This window comes from Prunus persica, chromosome G1 (genome assembly GCF_000346465.2).
Source record: "Prunus persica cultivar Lovell chromosome G1, Prunus_persica_NCBIv2, whole genome shotgun sequence".
Lineage (NCBI taxonomy): Eukaryota > Viridiplantae > Streptophyta > Magnoliopsida > Rosales > Rosaceae > Prunus > Prunus persica.
This window is the reverse complement of record NC_034009.1, coordinates 27,854,366-27,867,238: the sequence shown is the minus strand read 5'-3', so window position 1 is coordinate 27,867,238 and position 12,873 is coordinate 27,854,366. Positions and strand designations below refer to the sequence as shown.

Genomic DNA, 12,873 nt, shown 5'->3' with positions numbered 1-12,873 from the left:
ATGAAAGAAGTGTAAGAATCGGATTCTGTGGGGGGATCCAATTCAATTCATTGATTTTGATTGACAGACAAATGATGCAGTTTTTTTTTGACGAGATATCAAAGAGAGGAATCAATTACCTGAGAGAGAGAGAGAGAGAGAGAGACAGACAGACAGAGAGAGAAGCCGTCGAAAGAATAAATGCATTCACAAACTAATTGGTTTGGTCCAATTGATTTCAAGTCGTAAAATTTGACATTTCATCAAAGTGTTTGAGAGTCCACTATGGTGAGAGGTGATTAGGACTTGGCATTTGAAACACAAGTTAGGCCTCAAAAGGTGATTGACAGATATTCTTCCTGCCCTGTGGTGTGGGCCGGATAGTCAATAAGAGAAGCCCATGTGTGGTTTGACAACTCAAGGAAACTTTTGGGTTTTGACCATTTGAAAAAGAAGGCTCAACGTCGTAGACTTGTTGGGCCCAGTGCTTACCTACCAAAAGTATGCAGCCGGGCCTAGTTGAACCAAAGATGTGGGCTATGGCTTCCATCCGCAACTAAATTTTCTCGCCTGAAAAATATGAAGGAACTTTTCAATACAAGAGATATTGGAAGAGAAGGAAAAGAACTCATGACCAACAACAAAAGCAAGGAGGACTTTCAACACCCAATAGCTCAAAATGGCTAACCTTGCCTATTTCTTTAGTTTAAATTTCTTACATTCTTTTATTTTTTAAAGATATTTAATCAGTACATCCAAACGCATGAAAAAAGGTTTTAGAATTTTTATTTATTTATGCAAAGTGCATTGGTCACATCCTTGGTTAAAAAAGCCAGTTATAATAACACCCGTAAACCTGAGATTTACCATTGGCCCAATCCAGCAACACTTGGGTCTAAGAGCATTTCCAGTAGTTAGCCCATTGTCATGGCAAGGGGAGCTCTAGGGTAGCTACTATTCATGTGAATAGTTGCTGCCCTAGCCCCCTCAGCAAAGTGTGTTTCCAGCAGTTCTCCTTTGCCATGGCAGACATGCAAGAGGTTTTGGAGAGGCAAGAGCGAGAAACTAGAGAAAGAATGCGTAGACGAGCTGCAAGCAAAAGGGCGCAGAGAGAACTAGATGAGCAACTTGACATAGCAGTTGCTTTGCTGGAGGAAGAAAACTAGAGCGTCGTGGTTCACGAGAAGGCCGTGGCCCGAATGTGGACAGACATAGACATTCTCGGGGTAATAATCTTCTGGAAGATTATTTTATCTCACGTTCTCTATACTCTGATGTTCATTTTCGAGCGAGATATAGAATGCAACCCCATTTGTTCAATAAAGTCATGCATGATATTTGTAATTATGATGAATACTTTGTTCAAAAGAAAAATTGTGCTGGAAATTTGAGACTTCTTCCCGAGCAAAGGTTCACAGTTGTGATACAAATATTGGCGTATGGGTCATCTGCTGATTAGGTGGATGAGGTTGCCCGGATGGGGAAGTGAACTATTTAGGAGAGTGGTGCAATTTTTTGATGCAGTAGAAACTCTGTAGACCAGGAACTACATGCGCAAACCTACGCACAGGGACCTGCAACGGCTTCTACAAAAAGCTAAGTCTCATGGATTTCCTTGAATGATTGGTAGCATTGATTGCATGTATTGGCAATGGAAAAATTGTCCAACTGCTTGGCAAAGGGATTACGAAAATAGGAAAGGGCAGAAAAGTATCATCCTTGAAGCAGTTGCTGATTTTGATACATGGGTTTGGCACGCCTTCTTCGGAGTTGCCGGATCTCAAAACGATTTGAACGTCCTGGGTCAATCCCCGGTGTTCAATGATGTTTTGAGAGGTGAAGCCCCAAATATCACATATGAAATTAATAGTACCGTCAACCAGAACGGGTATTATCTAGCTGATGACATTAGGGGTGGGCACGGTTCGGTTTGGACCGGTTTTTGCCTCAAATTAGAACCGATCCAATACTATTCATCCGATTTGGTTCGGTTCGGTTTTAATAAAAAAAATTTCAAAAACTGTCCGGTTCGGTTTGAATCGGTTTCGGTCCGGTTCCGGTTCCGGTTCGATTTTGAACCGGATTATAAAAATTATTTTTTAAAATTACTTTTTAATACAATTCTCAACTGAAATATTATTTTTTTACTTGAAAATTAACAAATTATTCAATTTCATATAAAAAATAAATATTAAAGTGAGAAAAGTGAGATATTTTGACATTGAACTTGGATAAATATTATGTTTTTTTTTAGTGAAATTAAAAATATAGCATTAAATATAAAATATATATTGAAATTATATATTTTTTTAGTTTCACCGGTTCGGTTCGGCCCGGTTCGGTTTTTGAAGACATGGAACCGGATCCGTAACCGGTCCAAATCGGTCCGGTTCGATTTTTGACCGATTTTTGACTTTTTGGTCAACTCGATTTTTTTTCTGTTTGATTCGGTGTGGTTCGGTTTGGATTTCCGGTTCGCCGGTTTGAGTGCCCACCCCTAGATGACATCTACCCGAGGTGGACAACATTTGTGATATCAATTCCACATCCCCGATCCCATAAGCAAAATTTTTTTGTTGCCTATCAAGAAGGGTACAGAAAAGATGTGGAGAGGTGCTTTGGTATCCTTCAAGCCCGATGGGTTATTATCAGGGGCGCGGCGCATCTATTTGACGGGAGTGCTTAGGAGTATAATGATGACTTGTATCATCCTCCACAACATGATTGTGGAAGATGAGTATGATTACGATGCTGATGAAGTGTATGAACCAGATCCCATGGACACAGCCTTAACACGAATTCATGAAAAATTCATGGGCCAAATGGAGAACCAGTGCAGCATGAACCGTTGGTTAGAGACGGTAGTTTCATGCCCAGTATGATTGATCGCTACACGGAGATGTAATCGTCGTATATTCATGAACGCCGTCAAGTTGACTTGATGGAGCATTTATGGGCGGTGAGAGGTAATGAAGGTGAATGAAGTGAAGTGAAGATTTTTTTTAATTTATTATGTTTATGTTGTATTTTTAGTTATGCTTTATTTTATTTTTTTTATGCTTAAGTTGTGGTTTGTTTATTTTTTATGCTTTGGTTGTGGTTTGCTTTTTATGTATGAAATGTTTTGAATAAAAAGGAATTTTGTTGAATATTTTCTTTATTCACTGAAAGAAAATCAATACAATTAATAAAATAAAATACATGAATTACCACTCATTTTTTAAACAAAACAAAAATTCAATGAAATGAAAGGCAAGCAAACTATTTTAATGATTTTCATCATTTAACCAATCCGTGTTGCTAGGTCCATCGTCACAAAAAAGTCTTTGTCTCATAACATCCCTTCGTTCTAGCTTCCAAAATTATTTTGTTTCATGGGACATATGACTTGTATCCATGGCCATGGTTTCCTGATCATTTTTTTCAATGTTTTGTTGGCGTACATACTCCCTTTCATTGCGTATATACTCCCTTTCTTTTGCATATTATAGTTGAATTGCCCTATCGTGCTCTTGTTGTTTCATGTCCATTTCAATTCTCATGGCTTGGTGCTTGAAAATTTCCTCCAAAAATTTAGATGCATTCTTGCTAAAATTACTCCCTCTCTTCGCCTTCGCCGCCTTCCTCCCAGTAGGTCTTGGCTCCTTTTCGATGAGTGAGTCTTGACTCATCGGGGAATCCATAGGTGAATCCGATGTCGGTGTCTCATTGAGTGGCGTCTCATTCAACACTACCGTCGGACCTGTTGGAATAATTTGGAATCTCTTACAATTCTTCACTGCCTCCCAACATAGGGTATGGTTGAAACTTTTTTGGCCTTGCCCAGTAGCACCAAACCACACTTGTGCTTGCATAATCTATAAGAAAAGAAATGAAAATGCAAGAAACTTTAAAAAAATATTGGCAATGCAACAAGTATAAAAAAATAGTAATGGAAATGCAACAAACTTTAAATAATATTGGCAATGCAACATGTAAAAAAAAAATGCAAATGCAATAAATTTTAAAAAAATGCAACATGTATAAAAAAATAAATAATGAAAATGCAATAAATTTTAACAATTTATTAGAAATGCAAAACAAAATATAAATATTGCAAGAAACATTCATATTAATATTGAAAATACAAGAAATATTAACAAAATATATAAATTGCAAGAAACATTTAAATAAAAATTAATATGACATAGAAATTAATAAAATGAAAATTATAAATAATTTAACTCACTACTAAGGTTTTCCCCGCTTCTATGGTTGTCCATCACTTTTGCCAAGGCATTTCTCCATTTCGCCAACTCTTTATTAAGAATTTTCCACCTACTAGATAATTCCATTTCCGTACGGGTCGAACCAATTGCCCTTTCACAAAATTCATGATGAATTTTTTTCCACATATGACATAATTTCATCTCATTACTCGTTACGGGACAATGACTAACTTGGACCCAAGCCTCACACAAGCTAACATCTTCCATCATGCTCCATGCCCCTCCAGTTTCACTAGAATAACCCATAATATGATAGAGAAAAATACAACTTGAAAGTGAAAAAAATATTGAGTAGAAAGTGAATAATAGTAGAAGGAGAAGAAAATGTATGAGGATTTGGTGTTAAAAGTGAAGAGTATTGGTTGGTATTTATAGAAAAAAAAATTCAGTAATTTTTTTATATTTTAAAAAAAATAATTAATTTTTTATTGCAGAAAAATTGGCTGTCGTTGGATTGAAGGAAAAAATCAGATCGGAGAACCAAGACGTCGACACGTGGAAGCTAGCCGTTGGCGGCTATTGTAGCGCGAGCTGTGAATTTTTTTTATTGTTGGCGCGTGACGGTAAAAAAAAATTCAAACCTAAAGGGCTGACACCAGCCTGGCGTCAGCAATAACATCACAGCCCTCGGGCCAAACTCCACTTCGGGCCAGCCCAATCTGGTGGCCCCCACCTCCTGCCCGAGCTGCCTTTTATTGCTGGAAACGCCTTTTTCTCCCAAACCCCCCCAGCCCGAGTCCAGCCTTAGTTGATGGACTTGCTCTAAGCCCAAATAACCCTAAAACTCTGAAAAAAGAAAAGAAAAAAGAGATCCATTTTGTTTTGGTAGTTGACGCTGAAATCCGATGAAGGGCACATTTTGGGGGAAAATGTTGAACCGTAGATCAGCATTGATCGGATTCATCAGTTGCTTTTGTTTTTCTTCCACATTTCTCAGTGGTAGTATTGTTGCTGCTTCACCTCACGACCCATTACTCGGATCCGCTCGCGTTGTTTTTCAGGTACAAATATAAGAGCATCGAAATGAAGCAGAAGCAGTGCAAATGGTCAAAAGAGCTTTGAATTTATGATGACGCACTCAGATTTTGGTTTGTGTGTGTTTGCAGACCAATTATGGAGACATCGAATTCGGGTTCTACCCGAGCGTCGCCCCCAAAACCGTTGAGCACATCTACAAGCTGGTTCGTCTCGGAGGCTATAACACCAACCACTTCTTTAGGGTTGAGAAGGGCTTCGTTGCCCAAGTGGCTGACGTGGCCAGTGGAAGATTGGCTCCCATGAACGAGGAGCAGAGAAGAGAAGCTGAGAAGACGGTGATCGGTGAGTTCAGTCAAGTTAAGCATGTCAGGGGCATTCTCTCAATGGGAAGGTGATGCTTGCTACTGTTAAAGTTTCTAGCTTTTAAGTTCTATATCAAATTCAATTTCTGGGTTGTGATTATTTGTGTTTGCTTTTGATTTTGCTTTTGTTTTGGGTAGATATGAAGACCCAAATAGTGCCGCATCCTCTTTCTCAATGCTTCTTGGAGATTCCCCTCATCTTGATGGTCAGGTTTGTATGCTAACTACACTTTGCTAGCACAATTCGAGCACACCAATTCAGCATTGCATTTCATCTCACATGATTGTTAATAATGTGTTCACATAACGAATCCTTTCCAGTATGCAATATTTGGGAAAGTTACTAAGGGTGATGAGACCTTGAAAGCGCTTGAGGAACTCCCTACTCACCGCGAGGGGATTTTTGTGATGGTATGCTCATATGCATGTGCTTTCACCAGTTCCTGTTTTCAATAGTATTGTATCAGTGCTACAAACTTTAGAATTATAATTTTTCCTTCAATGGGTAATCTTTAATCATAATGAATTTAGTGGAGTCATCTGATTATCATTCTCTGGTGTATGAATGCTTTATCTTCATGCTTGGATAGGATAGGACTGTGTAACTGTTGGATTGTTGTACTTTGACTCTATGCAACAAGGGTAGTGTTCAATAAAGACAAGTGTCTCTGATATTAGTATTTCCTTCCTTATACAGGGTTCTCATTAGTTGCATGTGGTTAATCAGCCTTGCTTCTTGCTCCAGCTTACTGGTCTATTTATGCATCCAGTTGTGCTTTTATCATATATGCTCTGTGTCTCAACACTTGTACATCATTTTGATGAAGATTTATCATCACTGCAATCTTGGCTGTGAAATGGTTATTATTCTATTTCTAACTTTATTTCTTTTCTTTTCTTTTTCCCCAGCCTACTGAGCGCATTACAATTCTGTCATCATACTACTATGGTGAGAATCAAGCACTTGTTAATTTTATCTTTGACTCTACTAGTTTCATATGAAATAATTTTGATGGAATGTGGTGCATGAATGATACATATAGGTTATACATAACCATTTTGTAAAATTGCTTTGTTTAGTACTGTGCTCGAGAAACTTAATGAGGCTTTGAGAAGGGAGTAAAAGTGAAGGGGGGTGGGTGGGGAGGGGATATAGGACTATACAAATTGTAAAGAAGCCTGGTTTCATTTAAATATCTTCCAGTATTCTGTTTGGAATTACTTATTCACCTATTTTGGCTATTTCCAGATATGTCTTGGCACTATTAACTTCAATGACTGGATAAAGAAGCATCAGTAGGTTTTTGAATAGTTTGAGACCAAAGGCTGAACCGTGTATATTGCTGAATTTTCTGCTTCATTACTTGTTCCTTGTTAATACATGTCTTACAAGCGCCAAATGAAGACAGATCTGGTGTTTGTTGCATTAGAGATGTTGATTATCATATTTGAATTGGTTGAATTTGCATTGTGTTTATGGCTTGGTCATGTAACTTTTAGATACCGAGATGGAGAGTTGTGAACATGAGAGGTCAATTATGAAGCGGAGGCTCGCTGCATCTGCTATTGAAATTGAAAGACAGGTAAAAGGGAGTTCCATTTAACATGATATTTTCAGACATTATACATGGACTTATCCAGTGTCATTTTGCAGAGAATGAAATGCTTCCCATGATATAGCAAGTAAATATGAGCATGAAGAAATGTTGCGGTTGCCTTCAACCAGCCAGATACCCGTTGTATTTTGTGAGACAAAAGTTGGGAAATGGTGAGAAAATATTAAAGACCAGTTCGTAGACAAGAACCCAACTATCTTTCATGTGAATATCTCAGACAACATTTGTGGTGTCACTGAGTAGATTTATACTGGAACTCCTCTGAAACTAACACTGCTTCTGTAAAATGAATCTCCAAACCTGAGTGAATTATTATACTGGAAGTGGATAAATGCTCGCGTGTAATTTTTTTTTGGAGACCTTCTCCTAATGTTAGCTGTGAAACTGCTGAAAGTGTTTTTCGTGCAAGGGTAAGCCCTTAATAGATTTAAGATACAAAAGATATGAGGCTCTTTAGTTTGGACCGTTAAATGAAAGGATCTGTTTTATAATTTTGATTCGTCACATGTAAACAGTTGATGATTTCCTTTGCGGGCAGTTGGGGCTGGGCTGCCAGGTATCTTTCTATTTGTAATGTAATAACCCAAGAAAGTAGGAGAGTTTTACCACCATCCCCCCTTCCCCCGAAAGAAAACCTTAAATATAGACGTGTTTGAGGGTGGGTAAAAATATGAAGTATTACTGAACTTAACAGTCGTTGGTTTTCACTGTTTGAGTATGCAATATCTATTGCCAAGCTGAACCAATCGTTGGTTCGGCCGTAATTTTGAGATAAAACTGGTCTAATTTGGACTGTGCCTACCCCTACTTGCAATAGGAAATATGTCAAACTCGCATCTAACGAACTGGAAATACCTTGACGCTTCTAGATTGTAAAAATTATGGTACATCAAGTCAATTTGGTTGCAACAGAGTGTGTTGGGGAAAGATCCATGAGTGTTCATCTCCCTTGACCATAAAGACTTAGACGAGAACAAAACATACAGTTGCATTATTCAATTGTCAGTCAATTTGGTTAAAACGTGTCATTGGCCTTACGGACAAGCATGCAGGTCATGAGTCAGCTACATGCATGGTGAAATTTATCCACCAAAAACAAAACATGGTCAAAAGTTAAAACCTACTTTACCATGCATGATCAACAACAACATTAGAACGTGACGGGGGATCATCGTCACGTGTCTGAATATGTTTGGGTCATATCAATTTCCTCCCATCCCGTGTGTTCCAAATTTTCAATTTCTTGGAAACATAACATGTGCTGCCTGCCGTTGATGAAGCCGAAATGGGATTTAGATTAGTACCCTCTAATTAATCAAGGATTAAAAGGTTTTGGTATGAACACAATTAGGAGGATAGAGTTAGAGCACATGGTCAATTTGGTAGCAGCTGTATTCGGTTTCCAGCATTTTAGGGTTGGCATTTAAACGGTGTGCTGTGTTGTGTTGTGTCCCATCCCATCAACTGGGCTGACTTTTGGGGACGACGATGAAGTCTTAGGATGTTTCACAAACATGGCTATGTCTTCTTCAACGGATGGGCGGAAAACATGCCCACATGGCTATAGACGCCAACACGAGACGAGGCACAGGTCTATGGAACATGGGTCAATCTTTAACCCCATTATGTAATTTTTATGTTTTGGCCATTTGCTGCTCCGGTTTCTGCCTCCTTGTTCTTGGAATTCACTCGACCTATCACATGGAGAACCAACGTTTTTATGAATTTTGTTTTGTGGTGCCCCTGTCCCATATCAATCCAAGTTCTTCCCGAGCTCTCACAATTCAACTACAGTTGAATGGAAACAAAATAAGCTGCAATGATTCGAATCATCTAATTTTCAAATCTTCGTTCATGGATCATTTTTGATATTATTATGAACAAAATAAATAAAGACGAGAGATAATTAATTGAAGGTAAACATCTTTCTAACTTTCAACAATTAATTAATGTATAATATTGCATTTCATTTAAGTAGTTAAGTGTGAGATAATTAATATGAGTGGAGTAGGGTCACAAATTAGTAGCGAAAGCCCACCACGCTGGTAGATTGCCAACACAAACTCGTTGCTGTCCTACAACTTGTTAACCAAATTGCCTTGAATTTTCTAGAGGCCGGAGCCTTGGCGACCACGGTGCTATTCCACAGTTTAAGCTTTCTTCTTTTGTTGGTTGGTGCCTTGGCGATGTGTGTGATCATTGCAAGAATAAAAACAATAAATTTTTGGTTGTTTTCAGGCCACAAAGTTGGCGTTACGTGAAAATCCAAGCAAAACCTCAGGCGGGTTAAGTCAGATTCGATCCCAAATGTTTGATTGATGCGTACCATAATCACTTATTCATCACCGTGTAAATGTATGCAGAAAGTATGATGATTGCTAATTTGCTGTTTGCTGTTGCAAGAAAAGACATGTGAATATATATATCAGGCTTCCAACTTGCCGTCGGCATGCAAATTACTCCGCTCTTATGTTGGCAATGTGTATGAGGTTTTTGTTTTGACAAGTTGATGTTCTAAATTATTTCCAATGTATGAAAAGAAAAACTAAAAATGGGACATTTGTCAATCGTACAAGGGTTTCCTCATGTCACGTGAAAGTAGAATTAATTAAGGTCTATATGGAAGCAAGCAAGCAACTTGAGATGGACATACATTAATTATTATATAATCTATATATAAAAGTATAATTAATTGTATTATATTGAAAGATAGAGACCGGATGTGATGTTGGTACCAGATCTTTTTGGCTCGTAATATTCAAAATTTTCAAAACAAATAATATTTCTGTTCCTATTTAATATTTAATCAATACATATGCAATAAAATATTAGTTAAATTTGAAAGGGGTAGAAGCCACCAAGACTGGTATGTGCTATGTGGGGGGTCATTAATTTTGGCTGCTCACGATCTACAACTCCTTCACATGCCTGCGCATGACTTGGTTTTCTTTGGCGACTGTATGCTTCTGTTTACCCTTCTCTTCTGTTCATGTTTAAAATAATAATAACAACGTATTGGTATTGGGGTACAAATTACGTGCAAACAGGTGCAGTAAAAACTGCAATCAGGATTTACAGCGATGATCCCCAAGCCTCTGCTAAACATCGATCGACAGAGGAACTTAATTAGCAGGAAGCACGCCACAAAAAAAGTTGAGCACATCCCGATTATTTGTTTCTTGGAAAAGTAGAAAATCCCGCTTAATTGCAGCTTGTGTTGTGAACCGCCCAGGCTCCAGCCATATTATATTGTCGACAATTACGTATTTATACATGATTGTTGATTACTAGTATGGTTAATAACTAATTAAGATAAATAATATTCTGAATATTTGCTAATTACATAAAGGCTTTTTAAACGTGTGTAAAAAGCATACTTCACTTTTTGTTCGTTCGTTTGTTTTGTTTATAATGGGGGTTCAAATTGATAAGAAGCATGCTAAAGTGTAATAATTAAAGAATGAATTAGAATAAGTAGTGTAGTTAATTAGATAAATTGTAGCCTAGGAATCCGGTTCAATTTGACAGAGACGAGACCACACGTGCCGTGTCGTAAACCCAAACATGGAACTGGTCAACATTCAACAATGTCACACTTGCATACCCATCTTGGAGCTTTCAAACAACAAAGATAGAGGAGCCTCTCACTTTCTCTCCTCACAACTCTCCATGTAGTTGGCACACATATTAAATTATGTGTCTTTGTATTGGACTTACTTTTACCTAGCAAGCAACGAGATTGTAGTTTAAATGATTTTATCTATTCGAATTCCTTCTTTTAAACGAAATAATTGATTAATGTTAGCTAGTATTATTTTCAAATGACAAACAAGTAAGTAATAAGGATAACATGGGCTTGTGTGCTGGGACTGACACAAAGAGGCCCGCGTAGTAGGGTGATAAACAAGCACATTTCCCTTAACCCACTTGAACTCTAACCCCAGTTTGGGGACACTAAGAGAAAAGACAGTATGGCGTATCTCCATCCCCCTCCTCCCTCCTCCCTCCTCCCTCCCCAACCCCAACTTTTTTCTTTCTTTTTTTTCTTTTATGATCATTTTATCTCTTTCCTTCTCTCTCTCAAACCCTATTAATATCAACCCTTTAGCCCACTTCTCTCCCATGCACTTGTCTCCCTCTTTCCTTCCCCTCTACCTTCTGCCCTCCTCCCCTTATCTGATCTCTCTCCATAACTTGTCTCAAAAAACACTTGCTCCTTTTTTATATAAGTAGAGTTACTGCCTCTCTCTCTCTCTCTCTCTCTCTCTCTCTCTCTCTCTCTATCTCATTATATCTCATTCTCATAAGTTCATAACCCATCAGTTTCTCTCTTTACTTCTCTGACATACTATCTAGCTCTCATTTGTCTTTCCCCTCATTCTATTCTAGTATTCTCAGTCAATTCAAGTTCCTTCTTCTGACACACCTCAAGCTCCAGTTAATTAACAATGTCAAGCAGAAGATCCTCTCGTTCTCGGCAGTCGGGTACGTCCAGGAATATCAGCGATGAACAGATCACTGATCTCGTATCCAAGTTACAGCAGCTTCTTCCTGAGATTCGCAATAGGCGCTCCGACAAGGTATACATTTATTATTTCTTGTTTTTAAAAAAATTTATTTTATTCCCTTCTCTCTGTATATACTCTGTCAATATTTATAGACACAACATATATATGTGGTCTTTATTTGCTTAGATAATACACAGACAGAGGTAGATAAGTCACACTCAAAGGTTGCCCTCTCATTTATTCTCTAGCCACAACTTGAGTTGTGGTGTGGGACTCTAAATGTTCCCCATGCCATCCTCACCAGTCCCTCATATATGTTTCAATGTTTTTGACTAAGGCCTTTGCATTTAATAATGATGTATTAATTTGGTCAGGTCTCAGCGTCCAAGGTCCTCCAGGAGACTTGCAACTATATCAGAAACTTGCACAGAGAGGTGGATGACCTAAGTGACCGGTTATCGGAGCTTTTGGCTTCAACGGACATGGACAGCGACCAAGCAGCCATTATTAGGAGCTTACTTATGTGATACTTTTGGAGCTTCCTAATTAATCAAGTTCAGTAGTTATTAATATTATATTATTCTCTTTTTGTCATGAGCCTTTGATCTTTCTGCCTAGCTACCTACCTAGCTAGGGTTTGCTCATTAGGCCAGAAGAAAGACTATATATATATATATATATATATATATATATATATTTATATTTTATATATGTTGCTAGTTTGGAGTTACTCTCCATGTCGATCGATGGTATTGCTTTTACAGCGACTTGCACTTGTAGCACGTAATTAACTTATATAATAATAAAATGAACTTTTAGTGAGTTCTAATTCTATTTTTGTGATGATTTAAATTTATTGCATTTCTGTATATAGCTATTGTCTTTGTCCCTGAATGCGACATTTTAAAGATTATCTATTATTGTTGAATGCGACACGTAATTAAGTCGAAAAGGGAAGTGCTAGCTAGCTAGCTACATTGTGATTAATTATTTTAAAGGATATCGTAATCTTCTTTTTAATTTTTCTTGTATTGAAATCTTAGACATATGTGAACCTGTAAAGGCAACCTGGAGGCTGACAAACATGTGACTTTACCCCACACACCAATTTGGTAACCAGGTCCTCTCATCAAACAAAAAGAAAAAAACATTTGGTAACGAG

General features: G+C 37.8%; 2 protein-coding genes across 2 annotated transcripts; both read left to right on the top strand.

Annotated features, from left to right (window-relative positions):
• LOC18793262 (peptidyl-prolyl cis-trans isomerase CYP23) lies at nucleotides 4,972-7,694 on the top strand. Its single transcript, XM_007223812.2, has 7 exons — nucleotides 4,972-5,248; nucleotides 5,354-5,616; nucleotides 5,726-5,798; nucleotides 5,909-5,998; nucleotides 6,497-6,536; nucleotides 7,088-7,170; nucleotides 7,242-7,694. The coding sequence occupies exons 1-7, from the start codon at nucleotides 5,093-5,095 to the stop codon at nucleotides 7,260-7,262; spliced, it is 726 nt and encodes a 241-aa protein (XP_007223874.2). The 5' UTR covers nucleotides 4,972-5,092; the 3' UTR covers nucleotides 7,263-7,694.
• LOC18792404 (transcription factor PRE6) lies at nucleotides 11,036-12,549 on the top strand. Its single transcript, XM_020561990.1, has 2 exons — nucleotides 11,036-11,783; nucleotides 12,086-12,549. Exons 1-2 carry the CDS (start codon nucleotides 11,652-11,654, stop codon nucleotides 12,236-12,238), a joined length of 285 nt encoding a protein of 94 aa, XP_020417579.1. The 5' UTR covers nucleotides 11,036-11,651; the 3' UTR covers nucleotides 12,239-12,549.